Source organism: Scophthalmus maximus, chromosome 3 (genome assembly GCF_022379125.1).
Source record: "Scophthalmus maximus strain ysfricsl-2021 chromosome 3, ASM2237912v1, whole genome shotgun sequence".
Taxonomy (NCBI): Eukaryota; Metazoa; Chordata; class Actinopteri; order Pleuronectiformes; family Scophthalmidae; genus Scophthalmus; species Scophthalmus maximus.
The window spans coordinates 10915001-10940453 of record NC_061517.1 but is presented as its reverse complement, the minus strand read 5'-3'; the positions used below and the strand labels follow the sequence as shown (position 1 = coordinate 10940453).

The window sequence follows — 25453 nt, the reverse complement described above, 5'->3', positions numbered from 1 at the left end:
AGCATAAGTGTGATGAGATGTGCTATGAAAAAGAATGAGCCGCTGTCTATACTTAGGGCTTGCCTGCGGCTATGTGTGCACGAAAGAGAGCAAGAGACGATAGAGAGCACAGGAGTGGATGCGGGAGGGTGAGCAGAGTGAGGGAGGCAGAGGGAGGATGACAAAGAAGAGAGTAGGGTGGGAGGGAGAGGAGGAGAGGAGGGAAGGTGCAGCGAGGGGACAGTGACGCACGCTGATTGGCCCTGCTCGCCGCCGATTGGCCGCCGTGGCTGCCAGTCAGAGGAGCTGGGAGTCAGCCGCTGCTCGGAGAGCAGATTATGAAGCGGAGCTCAACCAGCGGCAGTCTCCCCTCATTGTCTCAATGGCTGCACACGCATTCCTCGTCTGCTCCCTTGCCTTGCTGTCTGCTCTCAGCCGGCCCGGGCTCTCTTTCTCTGACGAAGAGCTGCAGCCGGGACTCATCTATGAAGAAGTGCCTGACATCCTGGACAGAAGGTAAATCCATCCTGTCTCTCTGTGGCTGTGAACGGTGGAGGGGTGAAGGGGAGGGGGGGGAGGGGTACAGGGAGATACATGCAGTGATGCTGGGATGCTGATGTGCTCTCCTGGGGTCTTTCTACCTCTTCCTCACCTCCCATCCCATGCATTCTTCCCATCTCACCTTGGGGTGTATCACAAATCGTGAATGCAGGGCAGTTTTCAGTGTGTCAGAGAGAGCTGGGCTGCGAGGCTTTGTTTGTCTCAGTCTTGGGGACTGCATCAGACGCTGCTCATCGATCATGGATGGGGCTGTTGTCTCTGTACAGAAGTGTGGGTCTGGCAGGAGGCAGCTGAATACGGCGGGGGCAGTGGGCCTGCGTGAGAGGTACAGAGAGAGAGAGAGAGGGAAGGAGAGAGGAGACAACAGGGGGGAGAAGGTAAACAAGGTTGGGGCACGGAGGAGAGTAAAGGATGCATCAGGGATGGTCTGTTGGGGTCTGTTTACTGATGCAGTCATTGAGAGAGAGAGAGGGGGAGAGAGGGGGAGAGGTAGAGGAGTGGGAATTAAAGCTGGCCTTGTCTGCATAATACACACTCAGTCCTGCAGGTCAAATCTAGAACAAATATTCAGGGCTCGCACCTGGGGGCACTCACAACAGTGTCACAGGGACAGGACTGAGCCGGCAGCCAGGGCCTTTGCTAGCAACCGCTCCTGCCTGCTCACAGAGACATCGAGGCAAAGACCTATAATATTATGCCAAAACCATGTAAGGCTGTTGAAACTATGCCATGCATGATGGCTCACACAATCGTCTATACCGCAAATGCTTCAGAGCCCGCATATGCTGCATTTTGCGACACAACAGTCTTTTAGCCATTGTTCAAATGATTCATTGCCTTACTGTTGCACATCATGGCGCAGTAATACACTTGAATCTTTGGAGAATGACAGATTATCACAGCCATGCTTTCATTTATGGCACAATCTAATCTGCACACGTGTTCGCAATTCAGATGACTTGGATTTAGAATTCAATATGCAAAGTCTCGTGGGGCCACTCTGATTCCGGCACAGTCTGGTGAAACCCTGACAGATCCCTATCTTAACTTTTCGCCGCAGTCACACGGAGACGGAGCAGGGCTCCATTCATTTCTCCTGGGGGACTTTTAGCCTATTCCCCGGATCAAACTTTGTGCGTAACTCTGCAATGTAACGCTGCCAGTCCCCCGTCACAGCTCTGTTCGCAGCTCTGACACACTCCAAGATACTGTTATATAAAAGCAGCTGTACACGGCTTTCATTTCATGGGCCTTGTGTATTTGTTGAAAATGCAGAGGGGAAAGGCACAGTGAGACCTGAGGTTGCTGGAAGCAATCCTTATGTTCTGTTGTAACTGTGGAACCATGACAAGCTAACAGCTTTACAATATGGTTACAAAACACTGTCCACAAAGGACCTACTGCAGGGTAATATTTTCTTTTTGACGTAACACCCCCATTCATCACAATCCAAATACTTTCTATTAAATTATGTAAGGACTACATTTTGAAAGTTTCCAGTTGAGTTTTGCCTGTTTAAAGCTATTTGCAGTTCAAAGCCTCATATATAATTCGCCATGTTGACACATTTTTATATAACTGTAATAACTTCTATGGTACAAATAGTCGTAAAACAATCAAAGCCTAATAAATGTCTGCTGAAAATGAATATGATACAGCGCATGCACAGATAACACATGAGAGGTAATATACTGCAAAAGGAGATTTTGTTTTCAGCTGTAGTTAATTGATGTTTGCAAATGAATGAAAATGCTGCACTTTGCTTTTTCAATGCAACGCTGTTACAAAAGCAGACAAACAAAACAGATGTTGTACAAAGCTGGTCACATGTTGTAATGAGTAGCATGAACTGCAAGAAAAAAGTAGCTAATATATTTCTAAGGACCCATAATGAGACACACAGTTTATGACAGATTATTTACAAAACAAACAAACCAAAAAAAAACGCATTAGTTAAAAGATGAAATACTTTACATAACTCATCAAAAGTAGCCAACAGAATATAAGTGGGGGCAACATTTAAAGAGATAAAAAATTTAAGGTCATTTTAATTACAACAAGAAGTTGATTTCATCAAATGATCAATTACAAACAGTTAAAGTTTTCCTGCCCTAGTCAATTGATCAAAGTAGTCAATTAGATATGACCCAATTTCTTGAGCCTGGTACGACACATTCAAATGACATTATCCAATTATTCATTCACACTATCCAATGAAAAATGGTCACTGATTCGTAAACGGAGTCCGCACAGAATCACACGAATGACTTAATATGTCTTTCCGTGTTAAGGTAAACTCCTGCTCAGGCATCTGAGCGTATTTTGTCTCCAGTTTTAAAGGTTTATCCGTCAGAGTATAGTCAACACGTACTTAGACTCATCTTAAAACTGTTAAACACTGACAAACTTACCCAAATATAGACTCGGATTAGAGGTCAAAGAATCGGATTTTCCGATAGAAGGTTGTTCGATGATCCCTTTACAAAGAAAGGGTCAAAAGGCCAACGGCGGATTTCTGTAACATTGCCATATTATTTAACCTAATGGAAATGTGTTTTCCCAAATCAAATAAACTGAAGAAAAAGGAAAAATCCAAAATGAAATTCTCAAGTGGTGGGAAGGTTGAGACAACTCTCGCTCTTGACCTCAGGTCAAATTTGAAGCTGCAATCAAAGCTACACTGACATGGCAGCATGGCTCTGAGCGTCATCCTGGTAAAGTCCCAAAGCTCATTGTTGTTGTTGTTGCTGTTGCCTCTCAGCTGCTTCTGTGAGGGGTCGCCTCAGCGCATCTGCACCCGCAAATTTGATTTTGCACAGTTTTTTTTAATGCTGAATACCCTTCCTGGTGCAACCTGGGTTCAGGGGAGCTCAGCCGGGGATTGAACCCAGGGAGCAGCGGCAAAACTTGCTTGAGCCACCTGAGCCACGGTCCCCCAGTTAGTCAACTCCTAAAGCTTAATCTGCACTAATAAATCTATTAATAGGCCAGCACCTGCACAGTGTAGGATTCAGATATGTCTCCCTACTGTGTCGGGGACACAATGAAGTACTATTGAATTGTGAAAGTACACCTCCAACATAATTTTGTCTCTGACAGTACATTATTAAATACTGTCTGGGTTTCAAATTTCATGTCGACATAATACAAGGAAATATGAGCGCAAGAGCACGTCACCTAGTCTGATAAATTGAAATACACAATGACAACTGTTCTAGGATGGAAAACCTAAAATTGAATGGGTTACGTTTTCACATTCAGCTGATACATGTTACCCTCGGCGTTCTTGAAATATTTCTGATGAAATTGGTGGATTACGGTGAACTTAATGGAACACATGGACGTAGTACAGACTTTGATGGAGGGATCTTGCTTCACAGAGAGTCTGAGTGCAGTGGCTCAGCAGCACTCTGTGGTAACAGAGGCCAAGTGGACTTGTTTACAAGTTCGGGGAGCAGGCGCCACGCCTTCCCTCTGCTCAGCAGCACACAGCAGAGGCACAGATACCAGATGATTATCAGCTATCCATCTGTGGGCTTGATTAAGGATGTCCACTGAAAATAATCAAATGAAAATGTATTGATCAAGGTGAAATCAGTGGCATCGACAATTTCATTCTTGTCAATATTTAAAAGCCAGACATTTACTGAACTACATACAACTGCAAGCATACGACCGCCACAATATGTCCCGGTCAATCTGGTTCTGGTCAGGTGGACCTCCGTTTTGTGCGGTTGCATGTTTTTTGCACTTGTGTGTTTGTGCACATATTTAAGGAGATGCAGAGGGAGTGAGGTGAGTCAAGGAGTGGCTCTGGCATGGCTTTGATTATATAAAGGGCCTGTTCAGCACCCTGGCACCGTGTGACGGGCTGAGCCAATGACGGGGCCGCAGCAGTCCTGGGTTGCTGACCTCGCGAAACTGGCACAGGAACAAATGGCTTTCATTAGCACTCACACACTCATGCTCACGCATACGTCTCTGGCCCCTCGCTCAGCCAGCTGAGGCCTGCGTAGGTGCAGAGGAAGGAATGCTTTATCACTTGTATTGGAGGGGGGTGGGGGGGGGGGGTGCATATGCAGCTTGTTTACAACAATCACCGACTAGCTGTGTTTACAAGGTTGCATGGGATTTTTAACCTTTGAAACTTATTAGATCAAAGTTGTTCGCAAATCATTGCAGGTGACAAATGCGAGTCCGAGTATTTATCCATCTCTGCGACTGAGGTTTCAGTCGCCACTGCCAGCTGCCAAAGGAATAGTGTAATGTTGGCAGGTCTTTCATATACAAACATGCTTACCCATCATGCACCCCGGGGCAAATGTAAATATTTAGATTCATCAACCACACGTCATATTGTCACTCCGTTCAGAGGTTACATACAGGTACAGGTGCTCACACACACTCACACACACACATGCACACACACACACACACAGGCAGGCACACACACACATGCAGCCGAAGAGCTTCCAATTTAGCCAATCATGAGGCTGACGTTGAAGTTCGCACACAAACAATCACTCACTCACACACACGCACACACACACACACACACACACACACACACTGGAATGTAGGTTTGAAGAGCTTAAACAGGGGATGACAGCATAGGTTTTTCCTGCTGATCACTGACTCGCGTTGTACAAACATCATCGTGCAGCCGTCATCGTCACATTCATCTGTTCGACTACTGCTGAAGCTTGTTTTCAAATTAAATTGGTCTATTGAGAAAACCCACCGGGTTGCTCTACAGTTGTTTGCTCAGAGGAACCGACACAAGGTCACAACTAGTGCAGCGCTGTGTACAGTATGACACCATCTTCCATCCCCTTTTCTTCATGCTTTATTTTATTCAGTCGTTTAAGAAAAGAGCCTAAATGGAAAAAAAATATCTGTAATATTTTCAAATATTTATAATCAGTGATTACAAACAGGTATATATATATATATATATATATATATATATATAATGACAGCATTTTCATGAGCACAATATTATTATCATATATCCAATATAGGAACGTAAATGTTTATATTATGTTATATTTCACTCGGAAATACTTGAAGGACAAATTAAACTAAATAACTTTGGTGGTCAGTAGAAGTTAATTCAATTACAAATGGCCATGGTCAAAGTTCAAATCCACTGGATGGGTGTTCACCAAGTCATGATTTCAGTGGTCAGTTAGCACTTGAGCTGTCCAGAGTGCTGCAAGCTCTGACATCACGCTTTAATCTCTTCATCTTGTTCAGGGACTACGACTCTCCCACATTTGGGCGCCATTTCGACCTGGCCTGTGCTTACCACTAATCCTAATCCCTCTGGCACTAAACTATACAATATTGCCTAGGTGCAAACTGCAGCAGACGGGTAGATAATGGTTTCAGGCTGCTGGCATTAATATGTCTGGAAATTACCCCTTAAAACTAATGTCCAGTGAGAAATCAGGAACCTGGCCTGTAACTTCCTATTCATTCGTTTGGTCCGACCCGGAAACTGCTCAACTTGTTTTAATAACTAGAATTTTTACAATGTCAGGATGGAGTAGTGGGATCATTTGCGGGGGGGAGGGGGGGGGGGGGGGGGGTAACTGTATCTAAGATATTATGTATGAAACATGGATAAATAAGCCAACAGTACAGACTTTGGGTCTATTTGTTGCAGTTGAATCTCCATTTCCTGACCCTCTCCATTACTAAATCAAGGTAGGAGCTGTGATCTCGCTTGATCACTTGGCTTAGCAGTATGTGGGGCAGGCCCCGGTAACCACTGTCTGGGTCACCATCTGAGAGAAAACAAAGTGTGATGAGTCCTTGACATCCGTAGTCATTGACTGGCTTGTGTGTGTGTGTGTGTGTAGATTTTGAATAAATATTCAGGTCGTCTTCTTTATCTTCTAAAAAAGGCCTTCTCTTCAATCAGCACGGCATTACTATTGAACTGAAGAAGAAAAAAAGTTCCTTACACACGTCGCTTTTGTTGTGCTGCAATTCATAAAATTACTCGAAATATCAGCGAGCAAATTGGAGAAATAGACAGACTCAAGTGATGTCTGGTGACGTGACACAAAAGGTAGGCGACATTTGCCTTGTCTGCTCCCACAGATCTTAGGGTTTACCTTTTTGCAAGCCCATTATAACTGGCTATTGTGTGGAGATTAACGGGTCCGCCCAGATAGTCACCGAGGACAGGCCAGGACAGATGACACACAGTCAGAGCAATGGGTGGACCATCACAACAAGCAAAACTGTCCATGTCAGCGCCGCACAGTAAGCCCATTGCAGCAGCATTACGTCTTTGATTAGACAGTTAAAAGGATCAGGATTAACTTCAAGGAGTCCGAGGCTTTGCGGGGTTTAGTTAGACTGAGAGTAGGACAGCTAGGGCACACGTGAAGGAAAAAGAGGAAATTGTCTGTCCTCTGTCCCTTGTGCACTATGTAGGTCAGTCCCACATCAAGGATCGGTCATTTAGTAAAAGCAGTGTACCACACGTAGAGTGAATCCCTGCGATGTGGACACCGAGCCTTGACACCCACCGACTGTGCGAGCTGAGAGTTGGAGAGAGGGAACAACATACAGCAAAGGTTCATGGTTAGCATCATGACCCCCGCTGGTGACCCTGGTCCTCTATCGTACAGTACGTCTTCATTATAACAAATACTTATGCACACAATATGTTTACATGAGGTTATTTAGCGGCTGCAGTGTACACATATATCTAGTGGCCAGTTTATTAGGTACACGCAAGGTTGTAATGTTCAGTTTTTCTTCAATTTTATGATTTTTGCTGCTCTTTGTGGTGCTGTCGACTTGTACTGCGACATGCTGACACATATTTCTGTGCGTCAGTTTGTCCACCCCTGTTTAGGTCAATAAGGCTAAATAAGAGAAACACCTCTCTTTATATTGCAATGACAGTTAAACAGCACCGCAAACAGCACATCCTCTGACATGATCATATATTTGGGATTTATTGCTGGACAGTTGTACTAGACTGTAGTAGTTTTCGTGTGGTATATATTTAGGCATGTGGTACTTGCACTTGTGTCGAAGCACAGTACGATGAAATGCTGTATAAAAGAAGAGACACAGACAAGCAGGTAAAGCTGGGGTTTTTTTTCAGTGTGTGTTTGCTGCATTCGTATCAGTAGATAATTAACTTTACCGTTCAAGGGAAAAATGCTAAATGAGCATCCTGTACACATCAGGATCCCTGCATCTTGTGATCACAAGACCTCATTGTGTCTTCTCTCTTTTCCACAGCAAAGAGAATCCCAAACAAGCAACAAGAGTCACATCAAGTAAGTAACAAATCTAGTGTGACACAAGGCCTGATTCAATCAAACCTGCCATGCTTATTTTGATGCTGATGTGTTGGATAGATCGCCCTGACAAATGCATTTCAAGACATTGGACACATCTTTGCTACATGACGTCTGTGAAGTGTGCGCGTGCGTGTGTGTGTGTGTGTGTGTGTGTGTGTGTGTGTGTGTGTGTGTGATCCATAGACCTCAGTGGCAAATCAGATGTGTGGTTATATTTAGGCACTGTGACGAAAGAGGGAGAAAAAGAAGAAAAAAAAAAGGACGGAGACTTTCCTTAAGATTACACGGTGGAAAATCAGATGTTTCTGGAACAGGATGAACAGTATTTGTAAACACTGAACAATAGTACCGTGGCTCTGAAATAAACTGCTGATGAGTCACTGCGATGACGCAAAAGAACTGGAAATAGATAGGAGCCCGAGCACCGCGGTGTACACACAGAATCTCTTTGTGGCTTGTGATTTTGTCTACGGCGTTAAGCCAGCTGAACTTTTATGATTAGGGTCGCAATCTGCGATGCGGCATTGTAATCACTTAATCAATTAATATGTATACTAATGTAATCTTTCATGTGTGTACGTGTTCACAGGTCAAGATGGTGGGTACGGCTTAGAGGGTGAAGAGGTTATTTTGACGCCGGAAGATGAAAACCCACTCAGGAGAATACTGCAGGTACACACAGTCTCACTATCTTTATCTGTACACACACACTCACTCTCTCTCTCTCACACACACACATACAAACAAAACAGAGCATACTCTCTCGGCCACACTGCTTGACCTTGGATGTGGGAATATTGTTGGTTTCACATTCACCAGAGGTAAAACATCCTTGCCACCCACACACATAGGAACACACTCTGGCGGAAAGTTCAGGGGAACCATATGCTGCATCAGCTGATGCAGGCAGGCAGGGTTACATGTGTCATATGGATTAACTGGTTCCGTGCAGCGGTCCTCTCCTAAACCGCTGTATTCAGTGTTGCAGCTCTATGTTTTGGAAATTGTCCTTGCGGACACCACGCCTCGCATCTCCAATTATCACTCTTTAAACAAACAAATGAACCATTCCGTAGCCAACGTGGCTGCTACTTCACGTGTCTTGCAAAAATGGTGCTGGATTAGCCCAAATGCCCTCCAATGAGATGGGGCCTCTGAGCGACGAGATTAAAAAGCTGGAGGAGGCAGTTTCTGTCTGCGCGGTACATAAATGCAGTCTAGCAGCCGCTGCTGTGTGCTAAGTCAGAAAGCTTCTGCTTTGTAGAGAGAACACATGCCATGCTCCTTCCTTTGACACATTCGATATTTTATGACCAGGTGACAAGCTCAAAAAAGTTTGAAGGTGCTTTGAATCAGTAATATATCGCAAGCTGTCGCACAAGAAGAACAATCTGAAATGACAGCACACTGCACAGGTTAACTGGAATGCATGTTTCTATATTTCTGTGTTCCTGTTGCTTTGCTGGATTCTACAAAGTCTACATTTATTTCACACTAGTTCATCAGTTTAGTACTTTTTTTTCAACATCCAAATAATAGGGCACAAATACACAATTAATTTCAGTCTTTGTGATGCTAGATACTCTAATCTAAACCCTAGCACACACATTCTGTGGGCCTCATCCTCCTCTAACGGAGCACAACTTGTGTGAATGTGTCTGAATACAACTCTGATCACTCCACCAGAGGGCAGTCGAAGAAGGAAAAACAGCCACTGCCAAATAATTGGTTGCCAGATCACTGCAGTCATTTATCATGTATACCTAATTCCTGTCTTTATATGTTTGCAGCCTTTTAACTGGCATCAGCCAGGGATGCCACACAGCAAGAGGAAGCTGCTCCAGTCTCTGGTGGGGCCCTACGGCCCTCTGAGCGTGTCGTACAATGGGAAGACCTGCATTCTGTTCAAGGCAAAGCGCCTGGCAATCCGATACAGAAACCATACCTTCATTGATCTGACCGAGAGGGTCTTTAACCTCAACTCACCCGTGGACACTAAAGGTTCCATCTGCACCAAGGAGAAAGCTACGTGAGTCAAACCCTAAATTTAGACAAGAAGAATCAGAAGCACATCTTGTGTTGTGGAATTTGTTTTGATTTGTGCAATTAGTCGCTCATATATTACAAGACAGGAAGGGCACATACAGTTTTTTTCTAGACATATATTCCAAAAGCTCACTTACACATACAGCCAAAGGTATCGGCAGAGGTTTGATACCTTTTTACTATAGCACACATAAATAGAAAGGCTGTACTTAGCAAGGAAATGCTAAGAACAGCATCTATAAGAGGGCAATGTTTGATATTTGATGTGGCCACCTGAGAATTGTTTTGATTTACTGTGTTAAATCCGATATTTTCAATATTTGTGCTTTTCTTCTGCAACAGGCTGTCGTTAAGATTCGGTGATGTGGAGGATTTGCGAGGTCTAGTAATCAGGTGAAATGCACATTTACTTCAAAAACTTTCACTGGCCGACATTTAACAAATTTTAATTCTGCCTTTTCATTTAGTACATTTTTGGGGATAAAACTATAGTTTACAGGTTTGCATGTGTGTGTAACTAACCGCGTTGTCTCCCCTGTCAGGCTTCAGATGTCCAACACTTTTTATGAGGCAGCTGGTCAAAACTGGTTCACTCTAGACAGCGTTCACATCCACTACAACTGGACCCAGGAGGCTACGTTCAACGCCAGCGAGGTCTACGCTCCTGCCACTTCATCCTACCATTGCCAGCACGTCAGCAGCCTGCACAAATATGACACCCTGCTAGTGCCCAGCTCCCACACTGACACATCAGCTAACTGGCACATCACTTTCACTGATTTCCAGGTACACTTTGGCACAAGGAGCCCATCCTTTGTCATGTAACTCTACCCGTGATGTTTGCACGCTCACTGTATCATAGTCTTTCTCCTCTGTTTCCTATTTTTTTGTGCGCATGTGTCTGTTTGCTTGCCAACACTTTCCTTCCGCGTTCCACCCCTTTGGCTGTTAGTGGGTCAGTCAGTCTGTCTGTTTACTTTCTGTTTGGCAGTCTGTCAGTATGTCTGTTCAGCCATCTGCCAGGTTGTCTCAATCTGTCCATCTGTGCAGTGTCTCTGTGTCTGGTAAGCCCAGTAAGAGCCAGTTGTCCTCTTTAGTTCAACCTAATCTCATCTTTCCGCCTTCTCCCTGCTCTTCCAGATCCAGGCCTTCAACGTGCAGTCAGACAAGTTTGCCTCGGCCAGTGACTGTGCCACTTTCCTGACGCCGGCCATCCTGATGGGCTTAGTGACATCGTTGATCCTGCTCCTCGTCTTAGCCTACGCCCTGCACATGGTCGTACACCTCAAGCACATCGACCGCTACGAGGAGCACAAAGCTACTGTTTACTTCCCCCGTAGTCCAGAGGCAGAGTTGCCAGACAAGAACAGCCTGTGAAGGAATAAGAAGAGCTGGATGACAGAAAAGGGGAAGAGAGGGAGAGCAAAAGCTGAGGAGCAAGTGAATACAAGGGTGAAAAAGTATCCTCCACTGAATATGTGTTAAACAAAACGACAATTTTGCCTGTTCATACTAAAACCTTGTAAGTCTTAATTACTTTAAGTAAATTCAGACCGTGGTTGGATACTTTTTACTCTTTCCTCATTGACCTGCATCTTGGCATCCACATTTTTTAAATAAGGCCTTCGGATGTTCAAGCCTCTCCCTGAGAGATGGTACCTGATCCTAATGTCAAAGGTCAAGGACAGCCCCAGGGCCCTGAAGGGCAACAACGTATACAGGCCTTTACCCCAGCCAGCCATTAACACCACAACAGGCTAGCAGCTGTAGCTAATACAGCTAACACCAGACGCTCCTGGTTAAATGTATGTATAACATGGCTCACAAGTGTCATATTACAAGCTTTCATCACACACACATTGACCTTCCAGCTTCCATTACAGTGTCTTTTGTCAAATACTGCTGCAAGAAATATATAGTTCCAACAGCCAGTTTTATAGCTCAAATAGCCGAAATCAGCTGCATGCCATAAATTGCTGGTCTGTTTTGGCTAGTACAGTGTTTCCTAATAACAAGGATTGCGGAAAGTCTTGCATGAGTTGCAGTTCAAAATAATCAAATATGGCACAAAGCAGACGGAGCTTGAAAAAAGCTAATGAGCGCGGGCGAATGGAAATATCGGGAACCACTGGTCTAGCATCTGGCTGGAGTGAATGGACCAGCACTTCTGACCCTTCAGAGCCTCTGGCGTCTCTCACCTCACCCCTGAACAAGACTGCTTGCTTGGGACTTAACTGTGAAACGGCCTTTTACAGACCAGCCAGACAAAAGGGGGGGTTCTATAAACTAGCACAACATTGGTTGGTTGCGGGGAAAAAAAGCACCGACAACAAACTATCAAAGACTATACAAGGAACTATGCTGCACAAGACGGCCCGTCCGAGGGCATGGCAGGCATGCGGGTCTTGGGAGCGACTCGACTCTCTGAGAGTCGAGCATTTGAGCAAGGGAGCCTCCATCCACACCACTGGATTTGACTGCCAAAGTGAAGCTACAAAGGAGTTGCCATAAAATATGGTGAGTGACAGAGTGGGACAATGTGAAAAATGAAAGAAAACCATTACAGCTATGTACAAAAAAAAAAAGAAGAAAAAAAAACACATACATGTACAGAAATGTCACTGCGGAGGTCTTTTTTTATATTCAATGTAACCATGAACTACTATTAGGTACAGGATGACTATGCTAATCCTCATAACCAAAAGGATATACAACGCTGTAGATACATTAAGATCTCTATACGATCATAGCCGTTTACTATCTTCAAATATTGCACAACTAACAAACATAGGTACAACCAAGACATTGTGCTATATGAGGATCGGTGAAAGAATCAATGCATATGTTTTTTTTCTACAAAGTATCAACATATTATTACACGGCCCGTCTATTTTGTTTTTACGCTGGGCCCCGACAATGTAAGGTCCAGTCTCATCTAACTGTAAATTACAGTACAAATCCCTAACATAAAAGATACCATGGAATGCCGTCCACCCACTGGGACTTGTAGATGCCATTATTTTGCCAGAAGCCACACTAGCAGCGGTAACAGCATCAGTAAGTCATTACAACTGATAAAAAACACTCAGCATGACAGTAAATAGATATCTTAACATTCGATATGGCAGTTCTGTCAATCTGTAGCAGTGTGAAATGTGTTCTTTGGTCATAAATGTATCCTACAAAGTATGAAATGAGGGGAGGCGGTTTGTCCGAGGACCAACTGATGTAGATTGAACAATAAATGATATGCAGAGGAACATGTGTGCTGTGGCTGTTAATAATATGTCAGTGATTGATGCGTAGAGTTACTGATCATATACAGGATGTTGTTTTCCCGCTGCTAATTGTTTCGATTTCATACTGCATTGCCCAAAATGTTGATTATATTATTAACTGTTTCTTAACCCAGAGCTTTCCAACCCAGATCCTAGGTCTTCTGCCAGCTCCGTCTCCCCCCCTGAGTGCCATCTGCTCGCTCCTCTCACCTCTGTCTGACCTAAAATGTCAGTTCCCCTGACTGGGACAGTTTTCCAATCAGACACTTGCATGCATATAGTAAAGGCAATCATAGCCATATGATAATTTGTAATCTCAAACCAGATCCCCAATGTCTCCTCTCTTCTTCTGCCGATAAGATGCATCTGTATTCTAGAACCTGCTTTGTGTTAACTATACACATTTCACATTTATTTTGTTAAGGTATTGAGACAAAATAACCAAAAAATGCTAGGCGTACAAGACATGCAAGACAATGATGAATTACCAAAATCCTTAAATATTATTTTCAGCTGCCAGCTTTATTAGGCATCCCAATTAGTAGTTGAATTATTCAATTAAAAATGAGCTTGAAAGCTATAGGGCAGATTGTAAAAAAAATTACCCTCATTTTGAGTCTCTTTCTCATCATTTTTTACAGCAGGCTAAATTGTAATTTTAGACATGTAAGTTTAGACACCTGACTGAGTAACCTTTATGAAATAAAAAAGTGGGTTAACAGTCTATTAAAATTATAAAAAATGACTATTTAGTTAAGATGTATTTAATTTGCTGCAGACACTGATGCAATGCATGTGATCTACAGGGACATCTAGTGGCGACAAGTGGTCCTACAGCAACTAACCTCATGACACGTGAAACCAGCGTCACGCAGTTGAAAGCACAGCCTTCAAATGTGATTACCTTTAAAAACTAATATCAATAAAATAAAGTGATTACCTTTAAAAACTAATAATAGTAAAATAAAGTGATTACCCTTTCACTTCGAAAACAGCCGCCACGTTGTTTTGAGTAACGCATATGCACCAACCATTACGGTAACAGTGCGTGAGCATTAATTTCACAATAAAAGCTACGTTATATACAGAAAAGCCCAATAAAATGCCACCCCGGTCTGAATCCAGATCTAAATCAAAGGGACGTTTCTTGTTTCCACAGACCAGTACCAATTCAGATTGTAGATTGATGGTCAAACCATAAACAGTTCAAGGTGTATGTGGTAAACCTGCCAGGAGAAGGATATAAAACTGTATGCCGGCCTGTACCTGTATCCTTTCGCTTTTCCCGCCACATTTGCGTCACATCCTGCCCGCCGATTTAGTTTTTTTTAATACTCATTCATTTGTTTAATTTCTGTTTATGTGTCATTATATATTCAGGCTACTGACGACATAGGCTGACTGGCCATCCGACTGACCCATTGAAAGAACGCTCACCGGAACGCCGCTTTTATTGTGAAATCAGTTCTGACCGTAGACTTCATTGCCGTAATGCGTAGTAGAAACACGTGACTCAGAATAACGCGGGGGGCTAATTTGACTGTGTTTTTCGAAGTGGAGGTCGGCTCGACTGCACGGTTCACTCGACAGTGGGATATATTGTGTGTGAGACGACCCCGGCTTCCGCCCAGAGATGAGCAATATACGTCACAGGTAAGTGAGGTAACCTCCAAAGATCTATATTTGCATGTCGTGTCTCTTTTAGCTGGTTGGCTCGCCCCGCCTCAGGTAGGGAACACCTGCAGATTTATTCTGAGGATAACCCGCAGCTTCATTGTGTGAGAACAGGACCACAGTGCTCACTTTGCTGAGGTTACCTCCCATTTGAGACATAATAACCGCGGGGTCATTAGTTCATAACTTGTCAATTTTATACAAAATGCAAAACAAACAAACAAACCCACTGGTACCAACTTCTTCTTGCAAAGTAGCACGTTTCCCAGGTTTCTCTGATTGTTAACTGCTATGACCAATTGTATAATGTGTAGAGATGATAAGTTGTGCTGTATTAGTAATTGTATCAAACTTGTCGAGTTGCTTTCAAAAGCAGGAGGCTGGTTGTTGCTTGTATTAATGCAAGTTTGATCTTGCACTTTTAAAATGTGTCCACTAGAGGTCAGGATAACTGCGTTCAGTAATTTGCAACCTGGCACTTGTACCATTGTACATCATCAGAGAGCAGATACAGCGGGCAGGAGTGGAGAGTTATGTAAAATACATTTGAAATGATGCTACTATCTATACAGCTTGTATTCCATAGAAAAAACAAGCTTTGGTCAGTGACATAATGAACATTTTATGTGTCTATGAGGCGATGCTTAATACACAGGTCATACAGTACATTACATTACATTCATTTAGCAGACGCTTTTGTCCTAAGCGACTTATAATTAGTGCATTCAACCATGGAGATATAACCCAAAAGTGTAAATAGACATTTATCAAATAGGCAAAAACAGCTTCAAATGTATAGTGAAGGAAAATGTTGGTATACTGATAGACCTGCTGTGTCGTTTTTCAAAATACTGTGTGGACAGTGATTACATTCTTTTTTCTGCCCCTTAAAAGCAAACTTGTTAATTCTTTTTAACGTTTAAGTATTTTGTTTGTTTCTCTACTATGATTAAAAATATATAGCACTGTTTTCCTCTGAATGTGCTTCAAATAGATTCTGTATATTTGGGTGTGCTTCACATCAGTAGTTAGAAAGGGTCACTTCACAACATGCTCTAGATGTCAGTGTTTACTTGTGTTTGCCTTTTTTTTGGGGGGGGGGTTGGCTGATGCATATTGCACAAAAATATTAAAGGAGGAATAAAAGAAGATTCATTGAAAAAAAGAAAAAAGGAAAAAAGCCTTGAAAAACAGGGGCAAAGATTCTTTGTGTTGACAGAGAAGCCGGAGACTTTCATTTGAACAAACTTCCCTCAGTCATCTAGAATTCCCCATCCCTGTCGGAGACTTGAATAGAGGAGTCATGTTTGGGAGTTTGTGTTGTTAATCTCTCCCTGTGCAGAACTACAGAGCGAGGATGCTCCGAGTGCTCAAAGCCGGGGATTCGGACTTTGTGGCTGCAGCCTGTGCAGAGTGAGATAGGCCCGCCTGTTTTATATGTAAAGCTGCCAGCCAGAAAGCACGGGTCCGCAGGGTACTCCGCACAGCCCCTTTGTCGCAGCCGAACTGTGGCGGGGTCCCACTGTCTAAGCTGCTTTGCATTCCGAGCGTTGAGAGATGGGGCGGACACTCAGGATGGTAGGTGGGGTCACTTGGACCCTTCTTTTTTGGGGAATCCGTGTTAATGTTACACTGCCGGGGCCCTGGACACAACAAGTTGTTTAGAATAAGACGAGCAGAAGACAAGTTTGGTTTTGCTGCGTGCACTGTAGTAAACATAGTTCGACACATTATTGCTCAGCATTTAAGTGCATGGGATTATTCTGCACTGTCAATCATCGATGTGACCTGATGGGGGTACTTTGATGCGTCTTAAGACTCGGTGATTTGACTGTTAATTGAACCTCACAGTCGAGCCAATCGCAGCCCCCCCCCCGAGTTCCCCGTCCTCTATCAGCACCGCCGCAGTGCACGGCCTCATTTTAGCCTCTTGGGTACGTTATCATTGCAAATGAGTTGCTTATCAACAAGACAGCCCAGACTGCGGGGCCTAACAAATAAACAGTCTGAGGGGGGGATCAGAGGATGTGCTCCTCTCTACAGCAGCGCAGTCGTGATGTGCTTGTTTTTTTTTATGAATGTGTATTGTGTTGGTTTTTGTGGGGATAAACGTGTGCTGTTTACAAGAGTCTGAAAATACATAGTTTTGGCTGCTGTGCCAAGTGGTAGGTCTGCATCTCCAAATCTTGAAATAAAGAAAGATAAATGGTTACGTAATGACGGAAAGTACAGTGTTTGATTTGCAGATGTGTGGCACAATGTTGCCCAACCGCTACGGAGAAAGCCGCCTGGGCGAGAGGAGTTCCCCTCGGTCGCACTGTAACTTCCTGTCAGAAGGGGGCACACGGCTCTGGTTCTCGGCTAACTGTTTGTCACTGAATGATGATCTGAAAATAGACATTTTAATTAGGTGCAATGAGGCACGGCCAACAAGGCACATGAAAATGATAGTTGTGGAGATTGTATATAAGCTGAGGATGGGAGGAGGAAAATAGATGGAGAGACAGAATAATGGGGTGAAGAAAGGACTCGTAACAGAAAGGCGTTTTTTTCTTTTCTTTAATTGAAGTGGCAGGGGATTGTAGAATGGAATGGGACGCTTTGGGCAAATCAATCGTGAACTCGTTGTGAATGTAGACCATATTAGGGCCATTTTTAATCTGCTACAGCAAATAATGCAAATATCCCAGACATCTTCTCCGGCTGCCTGTTATTTCCCCATGCTACAGCAAATAATGCAAATATCCCAGACATCTTCTCCGGCTGCCTGTTATTTCCCCACATAATGAAGACACGTCTCCAATCAAGTCTTTTTCTTCCAGGCAACCGGACAGCGGCTCGAGACGTCTCCCACTGTGTGTTTGAAGATGGAAAAGGGAACTGACAAGTTTACTCCCCAAATAACCGAAGTTGGACCGTCCACGCAATTTGTGCATTGGACTTCTGTTTCATTACGGACCTCCCTTAACCCTCTCCATCTTTCTCTCGTTTCTCACTCATGTCTTGCTTCTGTTCCCCCTCTTTCCCAGTCGTCTATTTTTAGGTAGAGTGCCTTTAATTATGCATGTTGTCATAGTGCTTTAAGTATTACTGTCGTTGATGAAGACGGGTGCCTCTCTCGCTTACACGGCACAGTCCCTGCTTTCCGCTTGTTTACCTGGCTTGATTTGCATCGAAAAGCACAACCTCGGCGTGAGGACACACTGTAAAGGATGTGAAATGCTCGGGCCCTCAGTGGACCGGGAGTGCAGACGTGACAGTGTAGGGGGGGAAAGGGAAATGGAGTCAGACGGGATAGATTATCATGCATGCATGATGGATGAGACAGTACCACACGTCTTCCCTTTGACCTCTTGTCAGACCGGATGTCGTGATTTCTGATTTATGTGTTCGTAGTATCTTTTTAAATGTTGCTGAATCTGCATCGGGGTTCTTCGAAGTCCGTGGCTTTCATTTATTCCGGATTGCAGTTTTTAATGAGAAAGAAAAATAAAATTTTGCAAAATATGTGCAGAAATAGTATAACGTGTATTCTAATCTGTTGAGCGCCGCGAGATAGCCGAGGAGTCGGACCGCGGAGAGCCACGGGGATTTGTCGCCCAGGATGACACAGACTGAGTCTAACAAGACGGCGCACTCTTAAAGACCGGATTATATGGCCCAACAAATCTCCCTCCTTCTCGGCCTCCGTCACACTGTGCTCCAGTTGCTTTCATTCGCCTGGCCCGTCTTTCTTTAGCACCTTCTCCTTTCCATTGTTCGTGCTTTAGCCGTTTAAAAGCAGCCCGTCTCCCTCTCTCCTCCTTTTACCCTGCGTTGTCCGACCCCATTGTTTTTTCAATTCCCTATACATCCGTACACCCCCCCCCCTTAAACGCGATCCATCCTCTTTCTCTCCTGCTTCTTTCATCTCCTCTCTGACCATCTCCGCCCCTCCTCAACCAGGCGCTCCATTGTTTTGATGTATGACCTAATTACTTGGTTAATTGAGGTTCTTGTAGCTGCCACACACTTTGGTGGTGGTGGTGGTGGGGGGGGGGGGGGGGGGTTATCTTGTTGCCTTTACAATATACTTGAAGGTCACGGTCGGTGTGATTGTTTGCCAAACATTCTCTCCTTGTGCTTGAGTTTTGAATCACAGAGGTATGCACATTATGATTGATTATCCTTGAGCCTTGAGAAATATCCTGCCAGCATTTCTTGGTTTCATGATGTTCTTTGTAAAGCGCTGCCAACAGTCAATTGATTAATTGATTAGTAATCGACTACTAAATTAATCTCGATTTGAGCTTCTTAAACGTGAATATTTTCTGGTTTCTTTGCTCCTCTATAACAGCAAACTAAATATCTTTGGTGTGTGGGAAAAAAACCCCCATCATCTTGGGGTTTTTGATAATGAAAATAATCGTTAGTTGCAATGCCAAAGTTCCCTTAAGCCATAATGGGACTCGCAGTCTTCCATCAGCTCATTTTTTTCGTAAATGGCTCAATGTTCTGATTCGTATCTCTGACCAAAGGAAATGTCTGGTGTGTAATTGCTTTAAAACACAATCATGTTCACTAATATGCATCGCATTCTGCAGATAGTTACGACAGCAAATTAATCTCTGGTGTCCTTTCAGCAAGCCCTGAGCACTCTTTGCTTCTCGCAGGATGTCATCCTCTTTTCTTTTTCTTTTGCTGAGCAGGCGGTTTCTGTCTCTCACTATTGACTTGCAGGACGGTGCAGGTCTGCATCTCCTCTGTAGCTGATGTCCGCTGTGCAAGAGGTTGTCTTCACTCTTACCTGCTGGTCGGTCTTATCAGAACAGCCCTGTGTTGATCTTGGAGGAATTTTACAAGAATGTAAGCATGCAAACATACAAGAAACTTCCAGAAAACGTCATTGTCTTGTTAAAGATGTGACATTTAATATGCTCTTACTGGAATGTATGATATCCAGTATGGCGTGATTATTAATTAAATTAATTAATTACATAGGCAGTTTATGTATTCCTTTTTCAGCTTTTTAAATGGAGTGAATATTTCAGATGTCCAAAAGGTCCTGTTGTTAGCAGTAACATTAGAGCATGATTTAGACATTTTCTTGAAGAAGCAATTTGGGATGCGAGTGTTTCATGAAAAAACGTATGAGCCATTTGGCCATTCGGTTCCATTTGGTTTGACAGAAAAACACCTGTTCTTCACTGAAGAGTTCACCAAAGTTCAAATATGAAACAGTAAAAAGCAACAACCTATAGTTAATCATTGAGTGAAATGTCTAAATTATTAAAAGATTAAAAACTGAATGGGGGACTTCAAATGTATAATTTTCTCCCTAAGACCTTGGGGCTCTAAGCAGCTGCTTACTGTATTTATTATGCTTCAGGGCAGCTGTGCAGATATTCTCTGGTGTAAAACTTTCGACATCATCCTCTCTTTCACCACTTAGCCAAGGAGGATTTTGTGAACTTTTATCAACTCCCCAACTCAAATGTATGACATTGAACATATTTCATTCTTGACTAGATCTTCAACCAGTAGATTTTAGATTTGAAAGAATAAATAATGAGCCCTTTTCCCCCAAACGTGCTGAATGGCTCCCCCCAAAACCTTTCCCACCTTCTCCGAAAAAACATCCACAGCAATTTTCAGAATTTGAGGTGCCAGTCTGGAAAAGTATTCTACCTTCTACCAGCACCGGCGGAATCTCTGTAAGAATCCAAGCAGTCTCCGAGCATAAGCTTTGTAATCATCTATTCAACCCGGTGCACTGTACGTTGAAAGCCACTGTTGAAGAGGATTTTCTCCCAAAAGCCCCCGTTCACCTTCCATTTGCTGTAACCTTCCTTTTCACATAACTTACCCGCACAAGCACTGTCAGCCTTGGCCGACATCAAATGTTCCATTCAAGGACACTTTCTAGAGAGGGAGGAAAAGCCCAGTAATCATTCATTTCCCCCGTCCTGATTTCACAGGTGCCACACCAGGAAGAAGAAGCTCACCTCTCTCCGACTGAGGCTGCCACCGCCCCCTGTTGTTCATCACGGCGAGCTCGACGCACTTTGTCCTTGTTTTCCGGGGGCCAATGAATCATGCATGCAGCGGTTATTTTGATCCGTGACAGTGCATATTCTGCTCCGTCTCATCATATGTTTCCGTGCCAGTGTTGATGGATCAGGCCTCATTACTAATTGAATCGAGCGAGGTATTTGTCGAGCAAGGAATGTCCCGGGCCTGGTAACAAAGAATTATTTATGGTGGAGCTCTGAAATCCACGGGCTCTAATGGGAGCTGAGCCCATCACTGCCCTTACCTATGAGACCGTCGATGCTCACGACAGACACAATCTGCTGCCCCCCGGCCTTCAAGTGTAAATACAAACCAGCGTGGACAGAGATTGAGATTTCACAAAAAGTGAGTTAATACAGAATGCGCTCCAAGCGACGCTCACCGAAGTATCGGCCTATCTAGTCCAATCATGCCAACACGCCTTCCCTTCCCCACTGATCCTTTAGTCTGCGGTGGCATGCAGAATTGACCTTGGTGCTAATGAGCTGGTGGAGAAACGGAAGAGCTGGTAGCCCCGAGGTCAAACTAGGGACAACGGGAAAGGAAACATGGCTTCAGCGCTGATGCTCTTACACTGCTAGTCTCCTGTGGTTTGTAAAATTTGTACGTCTTTTTGAGACGTACGTGTGCTGCAGCTCGCCAGGCGTCATCAGCTGCTGGCTACGTGAGAAATACCCACCTGGTATCATTCATTTTCAAAAAATGCTCTATAAAATTGATTCACTCATTGCTTCTTTGATTCAGGATATTTCTCTTATGAGGTTTAGTTGTTTTTGGCAATTCGGTTGTTCCACCATCTGCAATTTCCATCACTGGAGATGGATGCCCGGAGAACGCAATTCTCAACCTTGTTTTGATTACGCAATGGGTAGATGCAGTTCCTTTGTGCTGTAAATTGAGTTGTAATTTTTCCACGAAAAACCGCGTCCTAGTGGCCGAGAGAATAACATGGTGAAAGCAGAGCTTATGGGGGACTTGGAATCGCTTTTCTATCTTGCCATTACACTGCAATTAGTTTTAACATCATATTGACAAGCTCAAGCCAAAAATGTTGTCTATCTCTGCTTTAAAAATAGGGAGACATCAAACAACTCTTTAAGTACCAAATTATCTTTAATCATTTTATACTAGACAAAACAACAACAGAATGATTTGTCATCACTTGTGCTATTTGTAAAGCTGTAGATTTCCATTCGCCCTGTGCCAGGAGGAGAGGCACAGGGCGAATGGGAAGGCATCGCTACTAGATGGAAAAGGAAGTGCACCATAATAGATGTCAGAATGTTCCTTTCTCCTCTGCCATGCCAGGTACACCCCAGTTACCACCAGCGTCGGTACACTGTGCTCTCCAAAAATCAGGTGTGATTACAGCGTTCAGAACTGAGGGAATGGAGGGTGAAGAGGCGGTCGTGGGCGTGTGAAGATGGAAAGGAAGACTGGGTCATTAGTCTTTGATGTTTTTCTCTCTGATGTGACCCATGGCTAATTCCCCTTCACATTTTCTATGTGTGCATATGTGTGTGTGTGTGTGTGTGCGTGTGTGCATGTGTCCATAACTTTATTATCAATGAATATATTCAAAAATGCGTCGCTATTATTTGGTTTGTCCTCTAATAATTCCAGGTCTTGCTCACCACATTAATAACCTCCTCCCCGGGGCGGCTGCGGAGCTCTGCATTGATTTCAAGGTTGACTATACTGTGTACAAAGAAATCCCCTGCTAATCCAGACTTTAGCCTCCTACCTCGGCACCCCATCCATCCAGAAATTCTCCCGGGACATGCCTCTTCCCGGCGGTGAATCCATCATGAGGAATTTGGTAGAAAGTGGTGGGCGTCCTAGTTAGCTACTAGATCTGATGCTTTTCTTTTCCTAGATCTAGTTTTTATTATTTTTATGGTTATGCTTAAATTTCTGTCCCGGTGTTATTACTTATGTGTTTTTTACTCATTAAGATCTTTGTTCCAATTTTATTCTCTCTGAAAACCAGCTGTGCCTTTTGGGGTCATGGATAAAAGCTATTGCACAACAGAATTACAGATGACAACAGACTGGGAACTATGAGGGACTAAAAGGATGGTGTATGATGCCCCATGGGACATGAGTTGGATGTAACGATGCCTCAAAAGCGGGTGAGACATCTTGAAGCAAGCTTTGGGGATAAATGAGATTAATGTTTAAGTTTAATAGTCAGATTATCGTATGACTTTTGTTTACTTTGGTAAATTTGCTCAATTTAAATTCATAACATGTTCCTTAGCATTTTTCTAAAGTTGTTTTCAAGGTAAATGCCACAAAAGCCGATGTCCGTATAACTTTAAACTTTCACATATTACTAATAAATGGAGATATGTGTGTGTGGGTTCCAGCTGTGATCACAGCATCATCTATACCTATGCCATTACTTTACTGCTGCCACTGTGGGGGAGGTTAGCCAAAATAAGAGTTTTGATACACTCTTCCTCTGGTGTAAAGACTTGTTACAGGTCTGTACCAACTAATTGCTTTTTAGGGGCTGACCCACATTCACATGTGGTTTACCCACATTCACATGTGGTTGACCCATATCGAGACCAGTGGATGTTTGACCCACACATGTCAAAGTTGAGTCTTCCAGTTTGAAAAGGGGCCTGTAATCAGGGTGACCCTTCTGCAGCAGCAGCAGCAGAGATAGAGTCCATTCAGATCCCCTCCCTTTGCTTTGCCAGAATCCTTCCAGCTCTATGTGAAACGCGATCCGTCACATGGGGTCGGTTGCCCCGGGGTCCTCATTCTTCCCCACAACCCCATATGTCCACACACTGCCAGAGCCACATCACTGCATGCTGCAAAGTGCATTTTTAATTGACATGCTTTTATTTAGCGCAGCTGACTTCTCTGCTGCTCCGTCCACCAAGAGGCTGGAAACCCCCACTTACCTCTGTGTCTACCACCGCACGCCACACACACACACACACACACACACACACACACTCTTCCCTTTTTCTTTTCTCCGACTCTGTCTTTAGTCAGCACTTTGGCAGTAATTCCTGCTTCAGTGGACTGGGCATACAGTGCATGACTTGATCTGACATGAAAGCTACAGGCTAGTTGTTAAAGCCCCTGTATTAGAGCCCATGAGTGGGGGGGGGGGGGGGGGGGGGGGGGGGTGGTCAGAAGTATGGCGTAATTCAGCAACAATAATGGCACCCTCAATAGACTATCCTCGGATGCAGAGAGGAAGGAGGAGAGTGAGAGATAGTGTGTATGTGTGAGAGAGAGAGAGATAGTGTGTGTGTGTGTGTGTGTGTGTGTGTGTGTGTGTGTGAGTGAGAGAGAGAGAGAGAGAGATGAGAGAGAGGAGGCTGGTCGCACCACTCCAGAGGAGAGTAGGCGTGCTCTTGTGCGCTGCATCGTTTGATGATCTCCCCGGCCCCCCCCCCCCCCCCCGAACCTCCACTCTGTTCTCTCGGTGGGTGAGGTCGGTCGACAACCAAAAGAAAAGAAGCGACTAAGTGGACTTTCCCTCCCGGAGGAGTCGACCCCACTTTCCGCCGGGCAGCAGAACTGTGTCCACCGCGCCGGTTTAGCGGGGCCACGTCGCGGACCACTTTGGATAAAGTCACCCGGGGATCCGTCCGTCTCCCAAGGCGCATCGCTCGTCCCGTTACTAGAGCCGATGGACCCGTTGCCATGCACGGTTTAATCAGTCAGCACGGGTGACTTTTTGTTCATTACTCTTCATCTCGTCCGGATCCTCCGGAGGGGGGAGAACGTCCACGGAGGCAACATCAAGCCCCAAACTCGCAGTGAGCGCGTAGGGAGGGTATTTTGTTTCTCTCCATCTTTTGCCCAAGATGCAGGTGGATACGAGCTGCGTCGTTTCCATCGTGTGGTGTACGTGTCTGCTTCTACTTTTCTCAACTCTGAGCACCAGGGTCACTGAGGTGGGAGGCACCCACCAAAGCATCCCGCCGTCCGTGTAAGTACAGACGCTCTTTTACGCGAAGGCGGCGCGCATCACTTATCTCTCCAAGTTATAGGTCAGCACTTGATGAGAGGCAGCCTATACCCAAGCCGCATGGTTTTCAGTGCCCGTTCATATTCTTCCGTCACATTTCAAACATGACATGTCCTGTACTCTGATCACATTTATTAAATGTATCTCTGTGTGTGCTTTGCAGGGTGAAGCTGTGGGCTTCAGCGTTTGGCGGGGAGATGAAGTCCATCTCGGCAAAGTACTCTGGCTCCCAGCTGCTGCAGAAGGTGAGCTTCAGGTGTCACACTGGAAGACAATATAAATATTATATTATATTAGAACTTATTCAGATGACTCAACTTGAGCATGGTATCCTCACCGGCAGTTTTTCACTCGATGCAAAATAATGTGGAAAAGACGAGGGAAGATAAAGTTGTCCCTGTTGTCCTTGGAATGTTTATTTAAAAAAAAAAATTATTCTCCACAACTTCTCCCACAGCATTTTTCAAAGCTGAAATGATGTGACCCCGTGGGCAACTGTTTGTTTTAAAAGCTTAAACATACCGTTTTGAGAG

At 44.2% G+C, this 25453-nt stretch overlaps 2 protein-coding genes across 5 annotated transcripts in view; both read left to right on the top strand.

Moving 5' to 3' along the window:
- The first annotated feature begins 256 nt into the window (after nucleotides 1–256).
- atp6ap1lb (ATPase H+ transporting accessory protein 1 like b) lies at nucleotides 257–13177 on the top strand. The gene is made up of 7 exons (XM_035646354.2): nucleotides 257–495; nucleotides 7810–7847; nucleotides 8461–8543; nucleotides 9662–9900; nucleotides 10260–10310; nucleotides 10460–10703; nucleotides 11058–13177. The coding sequence occupies exons 1-7, from the start codon at nucleotides 362–364 to the stop codon at nucleotides 11292–11294; spliced, it is 1026 nt and encodes a 341-aa protein (XP_035502247.1). The 5' UTR covers nucleotides 257–361; the 3' UTR covers nucleotides 11295–13177.
- Nucleotides 13178–14602: 1425 nt separating this feature from the next.
- cacna2d3a (calcium channel, voltage-dependent, alpha 2/delta subunit 3a) overlaps nucleotides 14603–25453 on the top strand; it is a 113120-nt gene continuing 102269 nt past the window's right edge. For 3 of the 4 annotated variants that reach the window (XR_007030501.1, XM_047331159.1, XM_047331158.1), the window contains exons 1-2: nucleotides 24087–24881; nucleotides 25084–25165. Coding sequence is in view for 3 of the 4 variants with exons in the window: in XM_047331159.1 (XP_047187115.1) it covers nucleotides 24757–24881; nucleotides 25084–25165 (207 nt within the window). In the remaining variant the exon portion in view is untranslated. Of the gene's footprint in view, nucleotides 14849–24086; nucleotides 24882–25083; nucleotides 25166–25453 lie in introns of those variants that run through there. The other variant, XM_035645641.2, reaches the window with a different exon arrangement.